The 27,147-nt window shown below is 43.2% G+C and overlaps 2 protein-coding genes across 2 annotated transcripts; one reads left to right on the top strand and one right to left on the bottom strand.

Annotated features, from left to right (window-relative positions):
* The first annotated feature begins 2,191 nt into the window (after positions 1-2,191).
* On the top strand, positions 2,192-3,154 carry LOC113448164 (chemerin-like receptor 1). The gene has a single exon (XM_026718754.2). It carries the CDS (start codon positions 2,192-2,194, stop codon positions 3,152-3,154), a length of 963 nt encoding a protein of 320 aa, XP_026574539.1.
* Positions 3,155-9,115: 5,961 nt separating this feature from the next.
* Positions 9,116-25,362, bottom strand: PPP2R1A (protein phosphatase 2 scaffold subunit Aalpha). The gene is made up of 15 exons (XM_026718753.2): positions 25,061-25,362; positions 22,437-22,527; positions 21,033-21,133; positions 20,251-20,483; positions 19,966-20,113; positions 19,697-19,852; positions 19,343-19,457; positions 18,514-18,584; positions 17,918-18,052; positions 17,172-17,345; positions 16,758-16,818; positions 12,694-12,848; positions 12,245-12,387; positions 11,756-11,847; positions 9,116-10,599 (listed from the first exon to the last, which is right to left on the bottom strand). Exons 1-15 carry the CDS (start codon positions 25,211-25,213, stop codon positions 10,583-10,585), a joined length of 1,845 nt encoding a protein of 614 aa, XP_026574538.2. The 5' UTR covers positions 25,214-25,362; the 3' UTR covers positions 9,116-10,582.
* Between the last annotated feature and the right edge of the window lie 1,785 nt (positions 25,363-27,147).

Raw genomic sequence — 27,147 nt, 5'->3', positions numbered from 1 at the left:
TCTCCCTGTTGATCCCGACTCATGGTTTGCTTAACTGTGATTGGAGTAGGATTCAGCTGGCTGGGTTTGCACGGTGCAGCAGCTGAAAACAGGTTTGCAAACCATGGTGGCTAATGGTTGAGTTTCGCAAGTTGTACTTGGCGAAACCCCAATCGACTGCATGATAGCTTAGTGTGACACCCACCCCCCAAACCTGTCTGATCAGAGAGATGTCAGGTTTCCAAGTGATGAAACCCATTTAAAAAGAAAAGTACAAAGTCCATCTTTCAAAAAGATTTCTTTTATTTAGGAAGGCATTGGTAAAGTCCATAGTAATTCCAGATCTGACCCAACCTGGAATTACCCCACCATATTAGAAATTAGAAACAACCCCCGAAAGTCACATTCTCCAATAGGAGTAATTCAACGTTGCCTGATGTCATAAATCTCTACCTCCAGGGGATCAAGCACGGACAGCTCGTTTTCCCACGGTAAGAAGAACCACCTAGCCTAAACAACTCTATCTGTCTCCACTCCTCCCCCCATAGCCCGAAACCCTTCCCCCCATTACTGCCACAGACTAAATAAGAAAAAGAATATATACTAAGACAAACTAAAATGGCTACACTTATGTCAATTTTGGGCTTGATAGGAGAGTTATCCTGTGGACAGCTAAGCTTCCTTGCAATTCTTTCAATCCCAGTTTGCTCCCCACTGGCTGCCAGTTTAGGATTGTTTCTGTTTCTGTTGCTAAGTGAGACACTTGTTAAGTGAGTTTGCCTCCTTTTACGACCTTTCTTGCCACCCTTGTTAAGTGAATCCCTGCAGTTGATAGGTGAGTAACCTGGCTGTGAAGTGAATCTGGGACCAGGGGAGACATGATAGCAGCCTTCCAATATCTCAGGGGCTGCCCCAAAGAAGAGGGAGTCAAGCTATTCTCCAAAGCCCCTGAAGGCAAGACAAGAAGCAACAGATGGAAACTAATCAAGGAAAGAAGCAACCTTTAGAACTAAGGAGGAATTTCCTGACAGTCAGAACAATTAATCAGTGGAACAACTTGCCTCCAGAAGTTGTGGGTGCCTCTTGGAAAAACACCTTTGGGGAAAAGGGATCAGATACAGCAACAGGCATAAATATGAACCAGTGGCCAAGCATCAGAATTTTAAAACCATGATCATCGGAATGCTGGAAATGTAACTGTGAAAAACAGTCATAAGTCACATTGTTGTAAGTTTGAACTCTCACTAAATGAACTGTTGTAAGTTGAGGGCTACCTGTGTCAGTTAAACTGGGAAGTTGATAAACTCTCCTGGAAAAAGGCAAGGTCAAACGTGGTCCATCTTGTTATCCGGTGCTGAGTCCAACAAGGATAGTTTTTTCCCCTTTAATGTGGCTTTGCTCTGGCTTATTGCAACATAGATCTTAGCCGAGTAAGAGACCATATCTGACTGCATATCATAATCAGTCCCAGGGAGCTTCCTGTTCAAGGGAGCCACCCACGCTTATGCTACGCATGACCCTCAAATTATATCGCAGTTTGTCCACGGAAGATACAGTCCAAAGGTAAGCAATTTATAGTCTTCCAGATGAGATTAGATTTGGAGCAATTTTGAAGCACCCCTATAGCATAGTGCTTTGTTAAGTGATGTTCTAGATCAGTCTCTCTCAATCTTTGGCAATGTTTAAGGTGTGTGGATTTCAACTCCCAGAATTCCTCAACCACCACAGAGTTCTGGGAGTTGTAGTCCACATGTCCAGCGTCAAGAAAATCAGAAGGCAGTTCAAATTGGTGTAAAAGGGGAGGCAGGCAATCCTGATGAGCCACAAGGACCACGGGAAAGCTGAGAGATAAGAATACAAGCCGCCACGCCTGCCTGCCTCCACTCTGTCCCACTGTGTCTTGGCTTCTCTGCTCTGTTGTGACCTAGAGCAAGTAGAAGAACTAGGCCTCCCCAAAAATAAGACATCCCCACCCAAAAGAAGGCCTGGTGCTTATTTTGGAGCTCAAAAATACAAGACCGGGTCTTATTTTCGGGGAAACATGGGCAGTAGGGCAAGGGTGGGACATTACCATCAATAACTTTGTGACCCTTGGGGATAATTTGCTTTTTGGTAAAAAAATGTGGTCCCTGGCAAAGAAATTGCATTGCCTGGCCTGGATGACTAATAATCACGGATCTTCATCCTTGTTCTTCTCTCTTTGACAGGGGAGATGTCAACCAACCCGAATGCCAACGGTTCTTCCTCCCAAGTGCTCACGGAGGAGAACTCCATGCGGGACAGCGTAAAGATTATCACAGGGGTAATATTCAGCTTCATCTTCCTGGCTGGTGTGACTGGGAATGGGGTAGTCCTATGGGTCACTGGGTGGAAGCTGCGATGGACCTCCAACACTGTCTGGTTCTTCAATCTGGCCTTAGCCGACTTAGCATCCACCTCCCTCATCCTTGTCACGGTACTCAACTTGGCTCTTGACCTCCATTGGCCTTTTGGCTCCGTGGCTTGCAAAGTGGCCAATTGCCTCTTCGGGCTGAGCGTGTGTAGTGGCGTGTTGTTGCTGAGCTCCATCAGTGTGGATCGCTGTGTGTTGGTGGTGGCTCCGGTCTGGTGCCAGAACTACCGCACGCCCCGGCTTACCTGGGCGGCTTGTGGATTCCTTTGGCTCCTGTCGTTGGCATTCTTCGTTCCCAGCTCGTACTTCTTCACCCAGGTCTCCGTGGATAACAACAACCGGAGTTCTTGCAACAACCTGGACATCTTCCAGGACTGGCAACAAGCCGAAGTCCTCACCATTTGCATTTTTCTTTATCAATTCCTCCTTCCCTTACTGGTCATCTCCATTTCCTACACAATCCTGGTGGTGACCATGAGCAAGAAGAAGCTGAACAAATCCAGCAAACCCTTCCTGGTCATCACCAGAGTGGTCTTCTGCTTTTTCCTCTGTTGGCTCCCTTATCACGCTTTGGCTCTGGCCAGGATCTCAATGGATCTCGTGCCCGAGAGCATGCGACTGGTGGCCATTCCCCTCTCCAAATGCTTGGCCATGTTCAACAGTTGCATCAACCCCTTGCTTTATGTCTTTGTGGGGCAGGAATTCCAGGATGCAGTCCGGAGATCTTTGCTGCAGGTCTTCAGGACTGCTTTTGAGGAAGCACCTCTGGGCGCCAACCTCTGAGAGAAGTCCACCAGGAAAGCTGGTCTCTCAGGATTTCCCCGGCAAAAGAAGGCATTCTCAAACTACTAGGAATGGGAGGGAGAGAGAGACAAGGACTAAAAACTAGGCTTTAAAAAAAAAAGAAGGGAGGTGAAAATGATGTGATAATTAGCACACCACCTTGGTGCAATGGAAGAGTAGAATTGTTGAATGTGTATAACCCGGCCGGCTGTAGATCTCTCCATTTTTGTCAATGCTGCCTCCCTCCTTTTCCTTACTAGCATAGTGAATCTTATAGGCGTCTTCTCAGACTTCAGTCCCATTGGGTTCAGTTGGGGCGGGTGGGCAGGTGTTTACATTTAAGTGAAAAAGATTGCACCATATACTTAAGCTAGTAGAGTTATGCATCCGGTGGGGCTGTTTATCAGCTTGACTGCTCTGTTTCTTTTTTGCAGAAGCTTGTGGAGAGGCGATCCTGCTTATAGATGTTCTGATGCTCTCCTCTCCAAAAGTTTTGGGACCCAGGCTCCTTTGGAAAGTGCAGTGGGAGATTGGGGGGTGGGGGAAGAGGAATTGCAGCAGTTCCTTACCTCCCTGCCTTAACATGTAAATTCATGTAAAGTAAAATCTGCAGAAATCTGAAAAAAAATAATCCTACCGCTTGGTGTATATCTGTCATGGCGGTCAGGATAGCTGGACTTTTGGTTACCTTTGCTAGATTATATCCTATTCCAGTATTTCTCAACCTTGACAATGTGAAGATGAGTGAACTTCAACTCCCATAATTCCCCAGACAGCCATGATGGCTGTGGAATTCTGGGAGTTGAAGTCCATTCATCTTCACGTTCCTAAAGTTGAGAAACACTGTCCTATTCCATGCATTCCTCCCCCACTTTTCGTTTTTCTTATAAAAATACATGTTTTCCATCAAGTTGAACCTGGCTCTTAGTGATGTACATACATCAAGGCCGTTTTCTGGGCATCAGATGGAAATGGCTGCTTTTATTGGATAATATTTTGACTTCGCAGTCTAATTAATAACCTTGAGATTCCTATACATAATAGTTTTTCTCATACTCAGCAACTATTGAGATGCATGGATTTCTATTTCCAGAATTCTTCAAGAATGTGGACTTCAACTTCCAGATGTCTCTCCAGCCAGTTGGGGGGAATTCTGGGAGTTGAAGTCCACGCATCTTAATCTTGCTGAGTTTTAAAAACACTGATTTAGTGTCACGTCAGAGCTTTGGAACTGTAGTCAGAGCCCAAAGGAATTATTTAAAAAATGTAAATGGTCCCATTTTTTTAAAAAAAAAATCTTAGTAATGCAAAGTATTCCTTTTCTGGGGATCCTCTCGCATGGCACCTCTTTTCTCCGATGTAGCACAGGATAATTTTTCATTTTTTCAAGGGTTCCTGTGTCTGCATCTATGGGGACTTTTTAAACTTAACCAATCACTTCTGACAGTTAAAATAGGGAGCCCCCCGCCCCCCTTTTTTGCATTACTTGAGTAATTGTTGAGGGGAAAAACAAGATATATGCTGTAATTTTTAAGGAAGTTCTCTGTCTGAGGTGAAGGTTTGACATTATTTAATCAGAAACAAGAGTTTTGTCTACTATCAAGGAAAAGTTGCTCGCCTTCTAAGTTAGCATTCAGAGAGGGTTACATTCCTGACATGGTCATCTGTACTTTGAAGATAAATTAAGGGGATCCTTGCGTCGCTTTCACCCTTAAAAACTCTTTTGTGTCTTACTAGCAAAAGCTCTCGCTGTTCCTGAAATGTTTTCCATTTGTAAAGATCGCCAACAAGAAGCATATGGTACCCATGCTACCATTACATCCCATTCTTCATAATGTCCCAGGGTGAATAATAGCCACGGATAATTAGCTCACTGAAAAGCAAGAGAATGGCCTTTCTCTAGCATGGATAGGACAAGCTCTCCCTTCCGCTTCTAAGTGACCATCCAAAGACTACACCCCCGGCATCAATTATACCAACCGACTCTTTGGGGATAATCTTTCCGCAGGGCATGGAGGGAGGATGAGTGGGGACGTTTTAACCTTTCTAATTTGCCTCTTGGAGGGGAAAAAACCCCCCCACTCATTCCATTACCAAGGTTTAGGTGGCCTGTTCTTGAGGCTAGAGAAACAAGATTGGGAAGGTGAACGTGACCTACCGAATGAAAAGAGAAGCTGAACTTTTCGAACAAACCTTGGGTAGTCTGGGTTTTTGTCAGCTGCAGAGAGGCTTCTAAAGCCGTTTATGACTAGAAAGAAGGAGAGTCAACTTTCCAGAGCTTTAAAGAACACTATTTGCTTCTTGGACGGCTACAGACCTCACTCTCTCCATTCAATTTTTGTGGCTGATTTTAAACAAGACATAATCTCTCTCTTACTTCAGACCAAGTTTTCCTAGTGGGGAACAACATGGAACTTTATACCAGTGTGCATATCTAAAACCAAAAGTTGGATTCTGCAAGAAAGCGAATTCCAACTAACTGGCAACCAACTTGGTTAATGATGCAGGATGTCCCAAATGATGGTCTCGTCTCTGGAGTGTTTCAGCAAAATGTGGCTAATATTGTGTATTTTGCATCAAGCTAAACTCAGGCTAAAAACTGCTTGTTCTTTGGACTCCAGATTGGTTGTATGCAGGGGGAGACATAAAAACAGGTATCTGCTGCTTAGGATAACGAAATTTAGAGAATGGGAGTAAATTTAGAGACAATCACCCTCTCCTGCCACCATCAAACTCCTACCATGCCTTACATCCTAACTGTGTTTGGGGTCAAACCACGTGCATTTTTAGAAAAAAGATTGCACATTACTTTTTAAAATCTCGTGTTTACCCACCACTTTCAACAGCTGAAGTGGCCCAGCATGTCAAGTTTAGTTATAATCGCAATATAGCTTAAGTTACGTTGTCTGAATTCAACCCGTTTGGTTAGCTTGCAGCTTTGACATAACCCACAAGTGCAGATGTGTTTAGGTACCAGGTTCAGCATAGCCTAGATGTAAAATTAAGTCACTATTTTGGGGCGGGGGCGTGGAGTTTGTCTTGACATTTTAATACTGTTCTCAGCCTAGTTGAGAACACTTCATCCTCTACTTGAAGGTAGAGTTGAGGCTCATCTTACGTCTATCTCAGCCATCACCTGGAAGATCAGTGGTACCCCTACCAAATGCCTGCCTTGTTACTACAACTGCCATAAGCCCCTGCAGGCAGCCCCGAGGCACTAGGCATTCAGTGATGGACAGGGATAATCTTTCTCTCATCATCTTGATACCGCAGTGCCTCCCCAGGAGACGAGTGAGGAACTACTACTTTCTGATTTAAATTCATCGTCAGAGCTCTTCTAGAGAGGCACAATGTTCTCTGCAATGCAAAAAAAACCTCTTTTGATTAGCCCAGCGGCTGCCAACAGCACAGGATGAACAAAGGACAGTTATTTTAGCAGAATCACCATTCGCGGCTGAATTAAAGAGAAAAGCAAGGACGATCAAAAAAAACTAGCGTGAAGCAGTGAAGCTTTATGAATATGGCTAGGAAGCTGCCAGAAAAAGCAAAAAAAAAAGCAAAACTTGTTTCCTTCATTTAAAATCTTTATTTATACAATGGACAGCTTATAGACTTAGTCTGTCTCCAGATACGGGCAGTGATAGGGATTAGACGCATGGCCAGATATTGTAGTGACCAGTTTTTGAAAAAAAAATTCAAGGGAAGAAAATGCTTTAGGTCTTTCTCTTTTAGTACCAAAAATATAACTTTTGGTTATTCTCAACCTCAGAAAACACATTCATGGGGGAGGGGAAACCATTGGCGACTTGCTGCTTCAAATTTGCCAATGGGGCTAGGCGGTTACAAACAAAAAACAGCAGTCAAATTATATATCCCTTTTCAGTTTTTTGACCTGCAGTGGATCAGTAGTAAATTAAGATAGTCTGAGTTGTGATCCTTCTCAAAAGAGGCCTAAGAGTTCCTTTAAATGCGGTATTTCTCAACCTGAGCTGCTTGTAGATGTGTGGGTTTCAATGCCAGAATTCATGTTGGTTGAGGAATTCTGGGAGTTGAAGTCCACATGTCTTCAAGCGGCCCAGGTGGCGAAACACTAGTGTAATGGTTGTAGATTTTTCTAGAGGGAAATTTCGGGCATGGCGAGTGCAAACCTTTGCAGTTAGAATGAATAAAGGAGAAAAAAAAACAAAACTGGCTATAAATTGCTAAGCGTAGATGTGGGGTATTTCTCTTGGGAAATGTCTGCTTGCTTTGAAATGCTGTTTGTATATTTATAAATAAAACAAGTGGAATAAAGACATCGCAAATCTCCTACACCTTCCCATCCAGAAAAACAAGACAAAAAAAACTGGAATGGGTGGTAGGGACCGGTTTAATTTTAATTTCTTGAATTAAAAACACCCCCAGGCTTCTGGCTGTTGATCCTGAAACCTTTGTTCTCCACGTTTGTCACAAAAAAGTACACAAATAAGGTTCTGACCACACCACAAGTACAAATCAATTCCGGGTGAAATGCTGGAAGATACATTATACACCAAGCACCAGGACTGGTTGGATTCAAGACCATGTTAAGGATGGCACACTAACTTTCACTGGGCAGCCTCCTCCACCCATTAAAAAAGAAATCCTATGCCATTTTCTTCATGAGTCAATTCTGCTTCCCACCCCCACCGCTTCTCCCCAGCCTAGCTGTTTGCACACTGTTAATTTTAACAACAGAAACCGATAAACCGGATTACATAAAAGGTTGATCCTTTCATTATGTCAAATGATGTAACAAATATAACAAGGCAGCTTTTTGTGTTTTGTTTGCCAAAAGCATGACTGGAATAGAAAAAGCAGGCAGAATAAATAAACGAATGTAGGCCCCGAGAATAATGACTTAAATCTTTCCAGAAGATGAAGGACCTCATCCAGTCCCCAAGCAGCGTTAACTATTCTCCAAGGTAGGTTTTTTCAGTTGCTTTCAGATGTGTGGAGGTCCACACATCTGAAAAACTGCAGGGTCCTTGGTGCCGAAGTCGGTTGCTTTCTTGCAGATGCGATGGCACTGATGATGCTGTCTAATACGGTAGTGAAATGTCTACAAGAAAAGCAACCAATCTCAGATAACATCAAGGGCCCTACTGTTCAATGTTAGGATACAAATATCCTTTTCTATTGGTACATCTGAATGTGGCTCAGGTCAGGGACCCCTGCTCCAAGGAAATGCAACATGGAAATCAGCTGGATGAAAGCCAAAGCTGGACCAAATGCAGTGTTAGTTCTTCCGGAATCACACATTTTTGGAAATTTTAACATTTCAAACAGAGATTCAGGAATATACTAAACGTGAGCTGTTAAAAAAAAGCTACTGAGTTATCTGTGGAGGGAAGATAGTGAAGGGAAAAAGTGTCGTGCTTATGCAGGCAAAAAAAATAAATCGAAACCCCGAATGAGGAAATCCAATGCTGTACTAACACTCAAGTGATCTGTTTAAGAGAGAAGAGCGATCCACTGTCTTTCTTACGTATGGAACGACCGAACTGTAACCTGGTCATTATTTAATAGACCTTGCACAATCTACCCAATTCCTCAGTCTCAATCAACTATCACTTTCTAAGATAAATAGCGGAGTGATAGTCCTCTGAACACGCCTGAATTACAGGAGTTCTCAACTTTTGCTTAGCGGTCATTTGAAGTTACAATGGATCTCCGAAAGGTACTTATGACCGGATCTCAAAGTTTTGAATCCAGAGAAAAACATCCTATAGCAAACAATGGGTTTACTTAATGACCACTGCACTGGCAGGCCCAATTATAGTCATAAGTCGATGGCTACCCCCTCCTATTTTATTCCTGGCTGTGTGGGCTAGAACCGAAAAGACTTGAGATCCCAGGAATATCTGGATGGCTGCTGGTTTTCCTCCGCACCCTCATTTTTAAAAGATTCACTGACTCAGCTTCAGTCTTTCAGCCTTGTTAAGTAACGATCGAGCATTTTATTAATCGGAGAGAGGAAGAAAAAAAATAAAACAAGTGTACATGCACACACGCACACAAAATTCTGACATTTTTAAAATGACGTTCCGCTAACGGGAGCGAGAGAAACAAGTGTGTATGTGCCTGTTATGTTAAGGGATGAGTGGTTAGAATACACACTTCTTTCACAGGTCCAGTGCAAGTGTTAGAGGCAACCAGAATAGGAACCCAAAGGTGCCGAAGGAAAGCTTGGGACATCGCTAAGGCAAAGCTGGAAGGGAAGAGGAAGTTCTACAGGACAGAAATCAGAACTCCCATCCATCCATCAAGAGCTCATGGGGTCACCGAGCCCTCCTGGAGCAAACCACCCCATGCCCCCTCTTCTCCCGCCAATGGATGTGGTCTTTCGTCAAAGAGCATCTTTTCATTTTGCACCACCAGAATTTGGGAAGGGTTCCCGTTTGGAAGTTCAGTGGGAATATGGGACTAAATTTAGCCTGGAGGTAGCATCCCCACTGTGATGGGCCAAAGTGACTTGAGTTTTCTACTCTTCAGCCCATGTCAACTGCTCCACAGCTTGCTTGCTTTCTGTCTGTCTGTCTCTCTCTCTCTCACTCACTCATTCTCTCTCTCTCTCTCTCTCTCACACACACACATCCCCATGTGCCAAATAGCTACCTCCTTCCAGCAAAGGCCAGGGAAAGGAAACGTACGGTGAACAGAAAGGGCACAGGAGAGAATCATGCACAGGAACTGAGGAAACACCGTATTATGAAGCCCGATAGACCGAGAGATTTAAATCAAGGATTTAACTACCCTTCTACCTTCTCTGGAACAACAACAACAACAACAACGACAACAACGAAAAGGCGAGACGCTGCTCAGTTTGATTTTTGAGTGAAGGAAAACGTTTCCATGGACTGATATACTTCGACGCCAAGTTAGGAGGGAAAAGGTGGCGGCTTTAATTATCGGGATGAAAAAGGTAAGAGGACCGCCCAGGCCGAGCGTGGATTGGGACAAAGCTCAACTGTGGGGTATCATGCACAGTTACACGCTGCATGGCGGTGGCATTCCCATGCAAACTGTGGCCAAGAAGTGACAGGGGGCCTCAACAAATAGGTCTCTCCTTGCAAGTTTCAGAGAACTGGGGCTGGGGAGGTGTCACCTGTGGCCCCCCCAGACGGTGGGAACAAAACTGTTAAGTTGAACCTGACTGTTATGAGAAGGGGAGAAAATATCACAGCTGCCCAAGAAGGTTCTGAAAACACAGAGCTAAGAGGAGGAGGAGGAGGAGGAGGTGGAGGAGGAGGGGCTCCCAAGAGGACAATAGTCAGCCGTGGCCTAATTCCATCATGTACATCCAATAGGAGATGGGTGGGCTGGTCAGAGACATGCAGGGAAAAGGGAGAAAAAATGGTTGGCCCAACAGCATCCAAGTTGGAGAGACAACAGAGCCAGGTCCCGGATTCAAACTAACGCCAACACTGTATGGGAGAGAGAGAGAGAGACGAAAAGAGTGATTAAACGTTAATAGTTTATGAAAGCTAATAATTTCATTAACAGCTGTAGATTCAGTTGTGCGGTGCCCATCGTATACTGTTACTCACAAATCATCATCATTTAACGACCCCATTATCCCCTGCGGGGTGGAATCTGGGCAACTGAATGAAGCTACGGTGTTTACTGGCCGGATGCCCTTCCTGTCGCCAATGCGGAGTTTTCTTCAAGCAGATATATTCTCAGTGTTCCCAGAGAGAGAAATATCTGCCTCTAGCTAGGATCAAACCGACAGCCTCCTGATTGAGAGGCGAGAGCCCCACCTCTAGGCCACTGCACAACTGCACTGTTACTCACAAATGCTAGCATTAATTGGAAAAGGTGAGTTCCAAGCCCAGACTCTCCCACTGTTCAGACTCCAGCTATTTAGGTGCTCACTGGTTGGTCCCTGCGGGGTGCAAGTGGGACCTTCTGCTACAACTTCCACATCATCTCAAACATAGAGTAACTTGCCCTTAATCCCTGGCTCCTGACTAACTGCTTACACAGTTCCTCCTGTCTGAAATATCAGGGGGGTTGAGCTTTTGAGAAGATTCACATCTTTGGTGCTATGAACCTCTTGCCCAGGCCTGAGCCTCTGCCTTATTTGCACTTTCCACAAATATTTCCCCAAAGGGAAACTAGATGCTGACTTTGAGGTAATTTTAGGAACTAATCCTTACAAATAAAATTAGCCTGCGTGTTCAAGCTTAGGCTCCAGTTCACAAGCACCCCATAGATCTCCCTCTCTAAAGTGGTTACAAAGCTGCTGATCCAAGAAATTTCTCCTGGAAACCTCCTGCTGGAAACAGCTGATAGCAGGAAAAACAAAGGACCAGATTCATTCAAAGGTCCAGCTGCCCAGTGAGCTGGAAGTCACCTTGGAAACAGAAATTTAAAGATGAAGCCTAAGAAAAGAGAAGGTTCATTATGTCCATCCTCCACGGGGACTTCCATGGTAAGAATCAGGCAGAGGTCTAGTGAGAGAAAGGGGGGAGGGAGGGAAGGAGGGAGGGAAGAAGGAAGGAAGGAAGGAAGGAAGGAAGGCAGGAAGGCAGGCAGGCAGGCAGGCAGGCATGAGTCCACTAGGGACAGCACACGCACCAGTCAGAGCTTCCTGGGCGAAGTATTTGACATCCACATCAGGGTCCTGGGTGAGTTTCTCTAGCACTGGCTTTACTTCATTTTGAAGGGTGCTGGAGGAAAAAAAAAAAAGACAGACAAGGAATGAGGAGGAGGAGGAGGAAGTAGGCAGAAGACAAGGCCTGTATCTAAGGTTTTCCAAAGCCTCAGTATTTTCACTACAGCAACAGCACTTATATACCGCTTCACAGCCCTCTCTACACAGTTTACAGAGTCAGCCTCTTGCCCCCAACAATCTGGGTCCTCATTTTACCGAGGATGGAAGGCTGAGTCAACCTTGAGCCGGTCAGGATCGAACTCCTGGCTGCGGGCAGAGTTTAGCTTGCAATGCTGCCTTCTAACCGCTGTGCCACCATGGCTCCTATCTCTTCCCTTCATTTCCTCCATTCCCAGTCATCAAGATACACTCCAAACCCGGATGGCATCAACAACAGTCATTGTTCTCCATACCTGTTATCCAAGATTGGTCCAATTTTTTGAAGTGATTTGGCTACATTGAAGCGAACATTTGCTACTGCATCGCCGGCCATCCGCAATACCGTGGGAAGCATGTGCTTGGTGGTGATTTCCTGCCCACAGACCTCTGACAGCACCTAGCAAAGGAAGATCCGCGAGGGTAGATCAAAGGCCCTGTGCAACTTGGACCTGATGAGCTTTTATTATTTAAGAAGGTTGCTGTTATGGCGCTAGGCTTATGCTGGCCCCTGTTCTTCACCTCTTTGATTCAGTCCCCTAACAAGGCAGCTGCTCTCCCTAGCCAGAAAACCCCAAAACCCTCCCAGGGAGGGCAAGGACAATTCTTAACTCACAGTTCATACACTGACTTGCATGCACAACCCGTGCAGGCACCTCTTTCCACATTCCCCTTCTTCTTCTCGCTCATCCCTTCCCCAACTCACGTTGATGCAGAACAGCGTAGTCATGCGGTGCAGATAGTTGGGGTCGTTGGACATGGCTAACACCTTGGGGATGATGGTGGCATGGGCCCAGTCCTTGCCAAACTTCTCTACGAGCTTCTTAAGGTTACTGGTGGCCGCTTCTCGGATGGCATAAACTGCGTGAGGAAAGACACCGGACGGGTTAAAGCTAGAACACATATTCTAGAAGAGCAACACACAGAAGACGACTAGGGGAGTTCTTGCTGTAACACTTAAGACTTGATTTTGAGATATAGCTGCAGTAATCACATGGTTTTGTTTCAGTAGGTGAACTCTGGAGCACAAAGAGATATTCGGGGATAGGGGAGAGTGTCGAAGATTATGAGAAAAAAAATAACCTTAAGATTTCGCCTTTTTTTTTTAAAAAAAAAAATCCTCTCTAAAATGCAGATACTTTGAGGCTGCAGAAGTGTGAGGTGCTCTCTGAGTTGGCTTGTTTTCTGGCAGATGTTTCATTACCCTAAGTAGGTGACATATCGGTGGTAGTCAAGAGGAAAAAAAAAGTTCAGATAAGAGCAACTAAGATCATCAAAGGCCAGGAGACTAAAACATATGAAGAACGGCTGCAGGATCTGGGTTTGGCTAGTCTAGAGAAAAGAAGAATTAGGGGTGAGACAATAGCAGTGTTCCAATATTTGAGGGGCTGCCACAAAGAACAGGGAGTCAAATTATTCTCCAAAGCACTGGAGGGCAGGACGAGAAACAAATGGTTGGAAACTACCGTAATCAACCTGGAATTAAGGAGAAACTTAATTCTAACAGACAGGACAATTAACCAGTGGGATAGCTTGCCTTTAGAAATCATGGGCGTTTCGTCACTGGAGGTTTTTAAGAAGAAACTGGACAGTCACTTGTCTGAAATGGGACTATAGATTCTTCCTGCTTGAGCAGCGGGCTGGACCAGGAGTCCTCCAAGATTCTGTTCTGTTTTATTCTTCATTCCAAAGTCTATTCTATTCATTCCATGTTGTTCTGTTCTTCATTCCCTATTCTATTCTATTCTATTCTATTCTATTCTATTCTATTCTATTCTATTCTATTCTATTCTATTCTATTCTATTCTAATTCTGTTCTAATTCTGTTCTAGTTCTAGATCTATTCTATTCTATTCTATTCCTATTCCTATTCTACTCTATTCTTATCCCTATCCCCATCCCCTAATTAGGGAAATGAAATGTCTGCAAGAAAACAAGCAAGCTCACAGAGCCCCAGGGACCCCTCATTTCAACTCTGAGCTATAAATATTCTCCTTTATCAGAGAGAGTGGCTGCGTGTGTGTGTCTATGGTGCATTTGACACTGGCCAAATTACTGTTCTTCGGTGGAGTCCTATCTATACATATTCTTGGAACACAGCATGGGGAACCAGTTCTGTTTTATGCCACAGGCAGCATTTCCAGTTGAGCTGACTGTATTCTTTTACAGTCTGCATTACCTCTTTCCTATCCAACTGGAACTGATGGTAGATGAAGCTGAAATATAACTGCGAGAGCTTTGCGACAGTTAGCTTCCACCGGCAATTTATATCCTCATTTAATGCTGTAGCTACTCTGTACCTATCCCAGAAATAACTGGAACGGACAGTGAATTTCTAGGCTGAAAATGAGCTTTTAACCATGTTATATAATTACCAATCAGAGCTTGAACTCACTGTTGGTAGTACATTTTATTAGGCGAGAATGAGACCAAAAAGTGAAAATTCACTGTTATCAATTAATGTGCTTGAAGTGGTACAAAATACAATAAAAATAAACTGAAAATTATATGAATGCCGCATGCTGAATAATCAAAGTTTGAAATGGAGGGGGGGGGGAAGACGAGAAAAGCTAGTATGTTGTAATGGTTTTTTTTTCCTAATGTACCTGCATTAAATCTGTATTTAATTGCTAGAAAAGATTATCCCATTAAATACCGAAATGTGACTCAACCTCTTTTACTTTAGTGCTAAAAGCCCTCAGTGATTCATTTTCTCGGCTGGAGAAAATTGCTGACACAATGGATCCCATTAATTCTGAAATATGCTTTCAGTGCTTTAGATTACTAGTTGGGGAAAAGCACTCTGAATTTTAAAAATGTTGGCCAAGAGCCAAATAACTAGTTTAACTTATATTCTCCCCTTGAGCTACAGCCTCTTTCTTCTACAGGTACAGTAATTGGGATGAATTGCATGAAAATTTGGTCTGGTGATTTAAGGCGCCAGACTGCAAACTAGGAGACAGTGAGTTCTAGTCCCAGCTTAGGTATGAAAGCTGGCTGGATGACTTTGGGCCAGTCACCCTCTCTCAGTCCAGCACACCTCACAGGGTTGTTGTTGTGGAGAAAATAGGGGAAGGAAGGAGTATTAGGTTTGTTTTATCCCGATGAAGGCGGGATAATAAATCTTTAGCAGTTGAGATGAAAGAAAGTGTGCTTCTATTCCTATGAGACATTTACATTTCTTTAAAAAAAAAAAAACCTGATTCGTAACTTCCATTAGATACCCACGAAACAGTTTTCTAAGTAGTTTACAATAAGAGTAAGTTATAAACAATGAAATAGATCCACAAACTAAATATTTAGGGGCATTTAAGTATATGAAGAGTTAGCACATGAAAAACCAGTGACAGAAGAATACAAAAAACAGTCTTCCCTAAAGATATTATTCCCAGGATTCAGTAAAAAAAAGAACGTTATAAGTTATACACTGTCCTGCACTTACTGAGAGCCACTGAAAGCTTTTTCTCGGATGATCTCACGTTCAGTATGGAATATGTAAAAAGTGCTAACTCTGTTCAAATATCCTATGCAATAACTCCACGGTTTACCAGATAACCCTGATTGCGTTATATTCTCCATCCAAAGAATGGAGAGCTGAGGAAAAGCTTCCGGTCCAGATGAAGCTGCAGCTGCCATCATAGCTAAAATTAAAGATGCCCTGAAGCTATTAATGCTTTTAGAGGTAAATACAAAATTAATCGCCACTCCATTTCGATACTTGATTTACAACCATCATGGAGGCTGCCAGTGGTCCATCACATGACCAACCTGATTTTAAAAGCTTTTTTTTTTTTTTTGCAGTTGTTAAGCAAATCCATTGCTTGCTGTAGGTTGAGGATTTTTTTTTGGCCAAATATCGGAAACTATCATGATACCCGTGCATCGCTATGAAACTATGTGGTCGGGCTTAGTTTAGGGGGAGGAAAATAAGGAAGAAATTCTGCCTCTGCCTACCAGCATCCATTGATATTCATCTGGCTAGCGTCCAGTCAGTGTGTGAGAGAGTTGAGGGCTGTTTGGAAACTGAAACAGTATTTGCTGTGTGAGCAAGGAGATAGCAAGGAATCTGGGTGTGGCTTAGCTCAACTGTTCGGTACTACAGCTGCTTGCTGCTGTGAAACTAAAACTGGAGCTGGAATTCCTCTCCTCTGCTTGTGTTTTGCATTTGGAAGAGATTTCTTTTCAGGTGGGGAGGGGGAGAAGAACTCCTTAGCACCAGAGTGTGTTAATAATAATAATATATGAAATACTAATGCTCTGATGGTCATTTGGAAAAATCCTTTCTTAGTGAGCACCTAGAAGCCAAGAGCACCTATGTGCCAAATTTCAACTTTGTAAGCTTTATGATTCTGGAGATTTTGTGATGATGATGCGGGAGTGGTATTTCGCCTTTATATATATTAGATAAATAAATGCCAGGTTTTTTGGCAAAATCATTGCAAATCGAGATCATTTGACCATGGGGATGCTACAAGTGGCCATAAACATAGGCCAGATGCCAAGTGCTCCAGATATGGTCATATCATTTAGGGAGGGTGGGGGCAGGGCACGCACCAGAACTTTGGAACCAGGTAGTGAGCGCCTTTCGGATGTCTCCTAAGCAACTGGCCGTTAGTGGAAAAACTACCTGTCAAAATGCAGCTGCCTTCAGATTTGGCACTGTACCTTCCTTGACATAGAAGCAATGTGCACAAATGCAAACCAAGGTTACAGGAGGTGACTGGTAAAGGAGAAACTAACCAATATCAGCCATCAAGATTCGAGTCTTACCATGATCCACTAGCCAGGCCATGCAAAGGGAGTTTAGCTTCTCATCGAAGAATTCCACCCCCTGAAGACAGGGAACATTAAAGTGACAGCAAATGAATCACCAGCAAGGATGACAAATTACGAGGTTACAAATAAGGTTATAGAATTTTCATCGTTTCACAAAAAAAAAAAAAATCAACAGAACAAAAACATGAATCTGGAGAAACAGGGCAACCCAGGAGATGGGTCATCAAACTTGGAAGATCTTGACAAAACAGACCTAGCAGACCTATTAATCAGAGAACTCTACAAGCACCTGCGGCTATTCACATTCTGACTGATTTAATAATGCCCAGGTTGCTGAGTAAAAAGCTCAAACGTTTGCAGTTGTTTACAAAAGGTCAAAACAAAACAAAACAAAAACCCCACACTCACCAGCTGTCCAGCTAACAGGGGCATGTACTCAATAATAGCTAACCGAACACGCCACTTGGCATCCTCTGCCAACTCCACAATCGCTGGCAGCAGAGACTGAGACAACTGCCGGATGCCAATCACTTCATTCACACAGTCCAGGTTGGAGATTATGTTGAGTCGGACCTCAGGGCACTGCAGAAAAGAGAAGAATGGAGTAGAGCCGCTGTCTTAATTGTCATTTCTAAAATGCTTCCTGTCCTGCTAGTTTAAGGGGAGGTTTCTAAGAACTCAGATAAAATGAAAAAAGGAACAGAAGTTAAATTTTCAACTTTCTGATTAGCTAAAAGGTGGCAATACTAATGTAACTAGTTATAAGGTTTGGAAAAAAAATAATCCTGTACCATAGTTGATACTATTCAGAAAACTATTCATCCTAGAATTAGGAAATGTCTTCTACAAATGATCTAAGATTTAACTAGTGGTGAATATACACGCCTTAGTACTAACTCAAGTGTTTTTCAACTGTGGCAACTTTTCAAAACAGATTTCAACTGGCAAAATTCTGGGGATTGAAGTACCGCACATCTTTAAGTTGCTAAAGTTGAGAAACATGGCACCAACCCATAGATTTTCTTTAATTATTCTTACTCATTAATCTCAGTGCAGTGAAGCCACCTGAGCAGATAACACTATTGTTCACCTGCAAGAGTTACCCACTAAGACTCTTAAGTGACCTCAAAAAGGGGAGGGGGGGGAATACTCACCTCATCTTTGAGCTGAGCCAGGAAGAGAGGCAAAAGATGCTCAATTGTGTTGTCCTTGCCCAGAATAGGAGACAATCCCATGATCACGGATGCCAAAGCTGATTTCACATGCTGATTGGCATCTGATACTAGTTCCTAAGTGATAAGACACAACAAACAATTTATGCAATGCCTCCGATGTCACTGCCTTTATACACACACCACTGCTGCCATCTTATTTGTTGATTGTAATAAAGCAACTGGAATATTTAAATACAGATCCATAAGCCAATGTATTCACAGCAATGGAATATTGGAATACAGTTCAATAAAACAATGTTGAACTTTTACAACCAGGCACTCAAAGACACACATCTACAACATACACTCATACAGGAAGTCAGCCAAATTCCCTCTATAATTTGGTCACCTTGTGAACATCAATATCTTAGAGGCAGATGCAAGCACTCACATTCCTTGTACTCGTCCTCTTTAAGAACAACTCCATGCCTTCTTCAGCCTTCCTGCATGCATGACTTTGATTGGACCAACTAAAACTATGAGCTGCTGATGCTTATAAGAATTGCTCAAAAGTTACTAGAGAAGGTGGTACATACCTTGATACAGGGCAAAATCTGGGTCATGATGATATTTTCACGGCAATCGGGAGACAAATTCTCACAGAATTCTTGGGAAAGAAAGATGGGAGAAATAAGAATTTCACTGTAGATTTCACCCAGGTAATATTTTTTTCTAATTATTAACTGAGTACTTAAATCTCTCCAGCCCAACATAAGACACACTATACTCATCTGTGAAACTATATACGAAAATATTCCTGAACTCCGTTCTGAAAACTTAAGTCTTCCTACAGCTGGATCCAGACAATTTTCTTATGTTTACACATCAAGAGGCTGCTTAAAACCATTACACAACTAGATTTATTTAATGAATCAAAATTCTTCTTTTCTTGCCCAGAAGTCTATCCCTTTCAAGAAAGCCTTTACACAGGTAGTCCTTGATTTACAAGTCAAACTGGGACTACAATTTGCACTGCTAAACAAGGCAGTTGTTTAGTGAGTCACGTCCAATTGTATGACCTTTTTTGCCATGGTTAAGTGAATCACTGCGGATAAGTAAATCGTAAAGTTGTTAAAAATGAATTCTGCTTCCCCCATTGACTTTGCTGGTAAAAAAAGCCAGCTAGGAAGGTTGCAAATGACCATGAGACACTGCAACTGTTTTAAATGCAAGTTGGTTGCCAAGCGCCCAAATTTTGATCACGTAACTATGGGGATGCTGTAACGGTTTCAAGCCACTTTTTTTTTTTGCAGTTCTGCTGTAGCTTTGAACTGTTGCTAAGCGAACGGCTGTAACTCGAGGGCTACCTGTACAGGGAAATTCGATATAAATATCAAGACAATATCGCTATTGATTAAAAATAACCTTTGACTTTGCTGGAAGCTGCTGCTCGCACTTCAGCTTCACAGTCTTTCATGAGATTCTGGAAGGCCGGGACCAAGTCAGTTTTTGTGATTTCTGGCCCAACAGCTTTCTGGAGCTATAGGGAGAGAAAAAAACAACAACACACAGTCCCAAAACTGACCACGCAAACACTCCAAAGAGCAAAACATTCCTCCCCGCCAGAAAGAATTCTACCCCGAAAACTCTTGGTCCACAGAACTGACAGTGGTGGGCAGAAAAACAAAAGCACTGGTACGTTTTTAGCATTTATGGTCATTTAACTTTCAAAAAATGAAACGAATACAATCTTCAAACTACAAAAATATTGGTACAGACCTCTGTGAACTTCTCGGCCACCATGTAACGGACTCGCCAAGATTTATCCTCGGCTGCTTGTCGTAACGTCGGCATCACCAAGGACTCCAGGTCCTCCTGAAGCAGCAGCTGAGCAATATTGACGCAGGCCTCCACGGCCAACAAGCGCACAGAGTCCTGTGGGTAACATGGAAGATCTTCCTCACAAAGAGCACAAGGGTAGACAGCTCACCCCTCGGGGTCAGCTCGCTCCCTTTATCATCCCAAAGCTAACCCAAGGCCATGCTGACCTGCTCGTCAGACGCCAGGTTCGAAAACATGGGAATGATCTCGCTTTTGACATATTCCAGTTCCAAGACCTTGGCAAATTCGCCCAGTTTGGAGGCTGCAGCTCGCCTCACCATTGGAGTATCATCTGAACACAAGTTTCGGAAATATCTGCCAAAAAACAACCAAACAAGGAAGGTAGAAACGTATTAACTGCAACATACTGGGACAGAAAGAATGTCTTCTGTTCTGACTATTAAGAATTTTATCATGGGGTCTCAATTTTGATTGCAAGGCCCTTGACTTACTGGCGGAGGTCAGCTTTAACTGAACTGGAAACTCGGGGATAACAGACGCTGAAGAGGCCACAAGCAGAGGTGCGAGAGGTGAACCAGTCACCCCCGGCCAGGCGCTTCACCAGGGGCACAAAGTGAGCCTCAAGGTCAGCTGGAGAATGTTCATTGGAGGTTGCCCTCAGGGACTCCACGGCCTTGTCCCGAACCACCGTCTCCTCGACTGTAGCAAGGCTTTCGAGTGGGGGCTGGAGAAAGGAGGAGGAAACGGAGCATTACCTGTGCATCTTACATGAACCACCAGGAAGGAGAAACAAAAGAGCTCTAGGATAATTTAATTACTGCCTTGTTCGTTTGGGTTCACCATAAGAATGTATGTAATTCCGCTCTTTTTTGAGAAGAGGAAAAGGTAAGAAAGTCTATGTGGGGAGCAAGGAATATGACCAAAAATTGGGATTTGTACGTTCAAATGGGAAGAGTTACATTCCAGTCATACAATTCTATCTAGGTGCAATTCAAGCATTTGGGGAAAAATATTCCCATATGCCATTAAATCCACCAATATAGTGTCAAACAATGATCACCAAATATCATTTTAACACTTTTATTAATTTGGTAAGGGATACACATTTTCTTTACTAATTAACCAAACCACCCTAAACCACCCAGGCTAACTTCTTAGCAGTTTGGTTAACAATATGCATGACCCAATTTCATCTTTTGGAAGAAACAGTTCATTTTCTCTCTGTGTTAGTCAGGCTTCCCGAGCCCTTCACAGAAACCGGCCTATAACTTACCAACAAGCAGTGGACATACTCGGGCCCCCCGACCAAAGCTGTAAATGTTCCCAGTTGTTCTGCCAGAGCAAGTAACACTTCATCCTCATCATAAATAGTGTCTGCAAGAAGTTAAAAAATGAGAAACCAACAAAAAGTAAGACAAAGCTTGTATATTTTTAGAACAAAAAATGGAAAGTGCCAATTCCATTTTATTTTATTATCCTTCCGTATGTACAGGCAGCCAAAATGAGTCTCTGAATAGCTGGACTGATATTTATTTTTAAGATATATATATATGTATGTATGTATATGTATGTGTGTATGTGACTGTGTATGTTTTCTTAAGTATTCGTGGGTACTTACATGTATGTTATTCAGCTTTGTTCGGGTATTTTCCCACGCCATTGTAGTTGTGCTTTTAAAGTTGTAGCAACATTTCAGCAGAATCTCATCTGCCATCATCAGGCTTCTGTATAGTGTTCATCTACACTATAACACTATACAGAAGCCTGATGATGACAGATGAGATTCTGCCGAAACGTTGCTACAACTTTAAAAGCACAGCTACAATGACGTGGGGAAATACCCAAACAAAGCTGAATAACATAAATACATACATACATACATTTATATAGTAATATAAATGACTATGAGAAATTACATTTTAAGAAATCTAATGAGAGATTTGAAGTAACACCAATGAACCATGGTAGAACCATGTCTAAATTTAACATCAATATTTTAAAACTGTCCTGGGAAGATCCAAGAAACAATACTGGGCAAAATTTGAATAGTTTAGAACATAGAATACTCTATACAACTTCCAAGGGTAACCTTGGTGACACTGCTTACAGGATATCATTCCATATCTCAACTATAATTTCAATCAACCCCAGGCCAGCATGATCAATGGTCAGGAATGGAGCTATTGGGCAAAATGTCTGGCATGTTTCATGTTAGAGGAAGTGTGGCATATAATTTCAGACTTGATTGCTGTGAGATACAGGTCCAGGGACAATGTATTTCCGCAGATTTTTTTTTTTCGGTTTATAAATAAAGATAATCAACTTATTTAAATATTACTTGTTACTACCATTTCTGGTGACAAATGAAAATTGAAGTGAGATGATTTACTTTTCATAAAGAGGATCATTTAACAACTGAAACATCCTTGAGTTAATGCAGATCAGCAAAGATTTAATCCCAGTGAAATTTCACTCCCCACATAGTCTTTGGCAGATTCTGGGATTCTATCAATGAGCACGGAGTAAAGGATATCGCAGTACTTTGCAGGATCTTCATGCTCACAGAGCAGGCACACTGCAATCCTCCAAAATACATGACTGGAACAGAAATATGCCCAAATTGTCTCTGGGCTAGTTCCACATTCTATTTCCTATCTTGCCGGGTATTTTCATTTACCTGTGAGAAAAGGCAAGAGTTCGCTGCGCGTCCTCTCAACGCCCAAGGCCAGTGCAATGGTAGAGAGTTTCTTTATGCTATTCAGACGAAGCTGCATATGGGAGGGAGAAATGCAAGGAACAGATTCATACAGATGAAGCTTAGGAGAAAACTGCCAGTTCTGTCTGAATGCTGAATACTGGCTTTGCAGAGAACTGAAACTATTATGGCACTAAAGCATTCCATTTTTGTATTCATTTTCATAATCCACCCACATGGCAGCAGGTGCCCCTTTGCACATACTTATTCAAATCTGTATTGCTCTGCTCTTCTACAGTATATATTTACTGATATACAGATAGTATGTATGGTTAACATAAACCACATTTTTAAACTACTAGAACTGTTTTGTTCCAATTTTATAAACAGGTGTCAGCTCCTTGCCTGTGTGTCTAGTGCATGTTGACTTCTGAATCTTTCTACAAATTATAACAGTATGAACTGTCAAGATCTCCAACTGAATAACCCTGATCATATACTACTAAGAAACAATGACAAGATATAATGACTATAACTGCACTCAGCAAGACTTCACCTTTTTCCTTTTTTTCCTCACACAAAAGCTACAGAACTGCTGTTTACATATGGTGACTAATATACAGTAATGCTTTTATTCTGCATTTACCTGTGGTACCCTTTAAGGTCAAATATGTATTATCTATGTAAAAAATACAGACTGCTCTTTTAGATGACCATTTAGCACTATCCTGGTGGATTGCTTCCATTCATTTCCAACAGGCACTGGTTTTCTTTTCAAGTGAGGCATGTATGAGTGTAAACTGGAAAAGAAATGTGACAGCAGTGGGGGCACTATCTTCGAACACCAAGATGATATTTTTCCTCCCCTGCCATTGCTGGGTTATTCAATTGGAGATGGCTAGTTTAAGGTTCAGATGCATATAGCTGTATCCCATTCTGCTGAATTAGTTCAGTTTCGAGAGTCTGATTGATCATCTATGACCTATTACTTGATGTTTCTCTGTACACTGTGATGTATGTTACAGAAGGATACATTATATGTATCCTTTGTGTTCAATCACACTTGGCCAATACAGAATTCTATTCCTTTCTATTTCTATCCTGAAATAACACAGGCCTCACTGCCTAGGAGGTTCATTTGTTCCAAGTACTGAGATTTACCAGCTTCCAGAAAAGACTGGGCACCTCTTAACTCAATTCCATCGTCTTGTTTGCTCTTATTTCATTGCCAGGCCATATTTCTCAACCATGGGACAGCTATAGGATGCATGAACTTCAATTCCTCAGTTTCCCCAGCCAGCAGTTGAAGCCCTTGCACCTTACCGTCGCCAATCTTGATAGATACTGAGCCAATAAACAGTCTGGAAGCATTTTATGGCACATAAGGTGGCTGGCTACCTACCAGACCGAGTGAGTCTCAACCGTAAAGCTACTCCTGCAACAAGAGAACTCTAGGTGACTGTTTTTTTTTTTCTTCCTTGCATATCCACAGCAGCGTCCCTAAGTTGCTTTTTACAAGAGGCAACTGGACTTTCTGCTGTTTTTCTTCGAAGACGTTTTGTCTCTTGAAAAAAAAGCACCTTTGAGACAAAGTGGCTAAGGCTTACTTTTTTAAATTTATTTTTTATTTTGTATCCTGCCTTTATTATTTGGGGGATAACCATGACCTGGATGACAAGAGAAACCGGTGGAATAGAAGTTGCCTTCAGAAATTGTGGGCGCTCCATCACTGGAGGTTTTTAAAGAAGAGCCTGGACAGTCCCTTGTCTGAGATGGTCTAGAGTTCTCCTGCTTGAGCAGGGGGTTGGACTAGAAGACCTCCAAGGTCCCTTCCACCTCTATTCTGATTTGAAACATCTACAGCGAAGAGAATGACTGGACCGGCCTTCTCTCAAACAGAGACGCCCCAGAAAGCTCAGGATTGTGGGAGATGAAGAGCCACACACACCTGGAGGGCATCCACCCGGAAGCCAGTGGGGTGGGGAGGGAAGACTCCACCCCTTCCTCAACCATCAAGGGCTACCCTCCATCACGGCATCCTCTATTGACAGCCCCTCCCTTACCGTCTTTCATGGAGAGGGAACCCGGGGGGGGGGGGCTAAAACATCTCCAGCAAGGAAATGCCAGAACCAGGAAACCATCCTAAGGGCTGGCCCAGGCTCTTCACTGATTGGCTAGGAAGCTTGAATAGAGCTAGGCAACGACCCAATCAGAACCCTCCGCTCTCTTCTCCCCCCCCCACACAACCCCCAAGTACGCTTTGTAAAAGAAGACGACCTGCCTCCCATTCTTCCACCACCCCCGCCCCCCCCAAAAAGAAATGGGTGACCCAACCAATCGCGCGGCTGCTTGCATTGCCGCAGGAGGTGGTAGTGGGGGACAGATAATACGGCCCCTCTCATTAGCCACCCCCTTTCCTTTTGGTGTTCTCTCGCGACCAATCAGGGTCCGTTTCTCAGCACTCCCATCCGGGTTTCTCAGATAAAAGACCGTCCCCGATTGGTCATCATGCCGGGAGTTGGGTTTTCGGGCCTGAAATCTTCTCCCTCGCGGCTGGGTTTTCCCCCTCTCAGCAACAGCTGAACGCCCACCGAATTGGGGCGTACCTGAACGTCCTCGTTCCGCAGCTCATCGATCAATACAGCGATAGGATAAAGGGAGTCATCTCCATCGGCGGCCGCCATCTTAGCTCCCGGCTCCTCTTCTGAAGACTCCGCGGGGTTCTCACTGTTGCCTTGCAGGGGCGGGTGAGAGGCCATTGGTTCCTCGAGTTGTCACTCTGTCTTACGTGAGAAGCTGATTGGATTCTTTTTAGACGAGTTCCCCGTTTCCGATCTTCTAATTTAGCATAGCTGTCTATCTGTCATTGGCTTTCTTGTTCTTCATTGGACAGATATTTCAGAACTGCGCCGCCCACAAAGAGATTTGGGGAATTAGGTCGTTTACGCCCGCCTCTTTTTCATCTCAATTGGTTAGATGGACTATATTCCCGCCTTTTTCCGATTCATAAGAGGATCTTTCTTCTCTATTCATTCTGTCACAAGGCTCACAAAGGACTATGGAATAGTCCCGCCCCCTGGAATGCAATCTTAACTCCGCCTTCCGATTATGGAGAGGCGATTAGGTTTTGAGGGACAGCTCATAATAACCAATCCCAGAGTGGAACCAACTTTTCTTTCCGCAGAAGCAGAGGAGGGCGAGTGTGTGACTAGGTTGCCAAAGCAACTCTGCCTCTATTCTTGCCGTTGCGGTGACGTCAGGATAACTTGTGACGGAAGCGTACGCCATAGATCTATGCCCTCACCTCAGCTGGGCGGGGCTTGATGCAAAGGCGTTTTCAGTGCCCTTTTGTGTCAGTCTAATTTTCTTCCGAAAATTGTGGATTTAATGTTTTGCATGTGTGCCTGTGTGTATATACACCCATGCAACTAAGAACTTGCTACACACATTAAAACTGTTAATGGAATTTTCATTATGACTGTTAATTGAGTTACATAGTTGGAGGAGCGTGTATTAAATCTGGATTTCAATTTTTCCCTTCCTGAAGGAGTCCCCATTAAAGTTTTTTTAATGGAAATCCTGACTTGTGTTGGAAGTTAAAACCCACTCCTCTCCTAGGAAAATGAAATACTTCAGGATATATTAAAAAGAGCAGAATATTTCCCCTAAAACAGAAGTAGAAACTCAGCCCCCCTGCCTTTAGGCCTGGGCCAGTCTATTCTACATAACAAAGATCTACCTCAGTCAGTCCCAAAGGTGCTTTTTTCAAGGGGCAACTTTTTTCTTTGAAGACGTTTTGCTTCTCATCCAAGAAGCTTCATCAGCTCAGCCACCTCTTGAAAAAGCACCTTTGGGACAACCAGGGCCTGGATGACTGAGAATCTCCATAGATGTTGAAGGATCAGGGGATGGAATGTATGTGCAGAGGAGGCCCCGGGGATCGGAGGAAGGGTCTGATATGTGGAGATAGGACCCGGGTATGGATGGAATGGATGTGAGAGTGAGGAATATGAATTATGATTAAAAACATTTTCTCTTGTCTTCATTTCTGTGCCTTAAGCAGCCTTGCTCCTTCCTGCCCCTCTTTACAGAAGGAGCGGGGGGGGTCATGGGGGATGCTGTCTCAGACAAAGATTTAAAATTGCTATTACTTTTCTCTGCAGAAAGGGGTGTGTGGGGGGGATGGGGATACTACCTTGAGCTGTTCTGCAATAGCAAAGAGGTTGGAACTGCACATTCTTAGCAGGGCAGAAGTTAGCACCTTAAACCACTAGCCAGGATATTAGGAACAAGAATGGCTGGCTTATAAGAAAAAAAACCCAAAATCACATAGCTGGCACATGAAACTAGGACACTTTGCAAGATACCCATGACCTGGGGTGAAACACAGGTGATGCGACATTTAGCTATGTAGGGGGCTGAGATCCAAATAACCAATCAATGTTATCTCTTATGCATGCGTTATTATTAGGGGAAGGGCAAAGGTTGTATAAAAATTGCTGTAAGATTCTCATGGAGGCCCTTGGTTAGCTTTTGAGATTATATCCTGATATCTTGGTACCAAAATAAAAGCATGATTTTGTCCCACACATTGTATCCGGTGACTTAATCAGCTTCGACACCAAGCAAGAACCCAGTTTTGGGGACAGCAACATGTTATCATCTGCTTCCCTTTTAGGACAGAATTTTTCCT

The sequence above is a fragment of the Pseudonaja textilis genome, chromosome 10 (genome assembly GCF_049901715.1).
Source record: "Pseudonaja textilis isolate UNSWEBS1 chromosome 10, rPseTex1.2, whole genome shotgun sequence".
Classification (NCBI taxonomy): domain Eukaryota; kingdom Metazoa; phylum Chordata; class Lepidosauria; order Squamata; family Elapidae; genus Pseudonaja; species Pseudonaja textilis.
This window is presented reverse-complemented; position numbering and strand designations above follow the sequence as displayed.

What these genes read in the sequence shown, in the direction of transcription:
- LOC113448164 (XM_026718754.2), top strand. Translation starts at nt 2,192, where the DNA reads ATGTCAACCAACCCGAATGCCAACGGTTCTTCCTCCCAAGTGCTCACG.
- PPP2R1A (XM_026718753.2), bottom strand. Translation starts at nt 25,213, where the DNA reads ATGGCCTCTCACCCGCCCCTGCAAGGCAACAGTGAGAACCCCGCGGAG. An exon ending in TGCGGAACGAGGACGTTCAG is followed by an intron (nt 22,528 to 25,060) that starts GTACGCCCCAAT and finishes TCCCATATGCAG; the next exon opens with CTTCGTCTGAATAGCATAAA. An exon ending in TGGCTCAGCTCAAAGATGAG is followed by an intron (nt 17,346 to 17,917) that starts GTGAGTATTCCC and finishes TCTTTTCTGCAG; the next exon opens with TGCCCTGAGGTCCGACTCAA.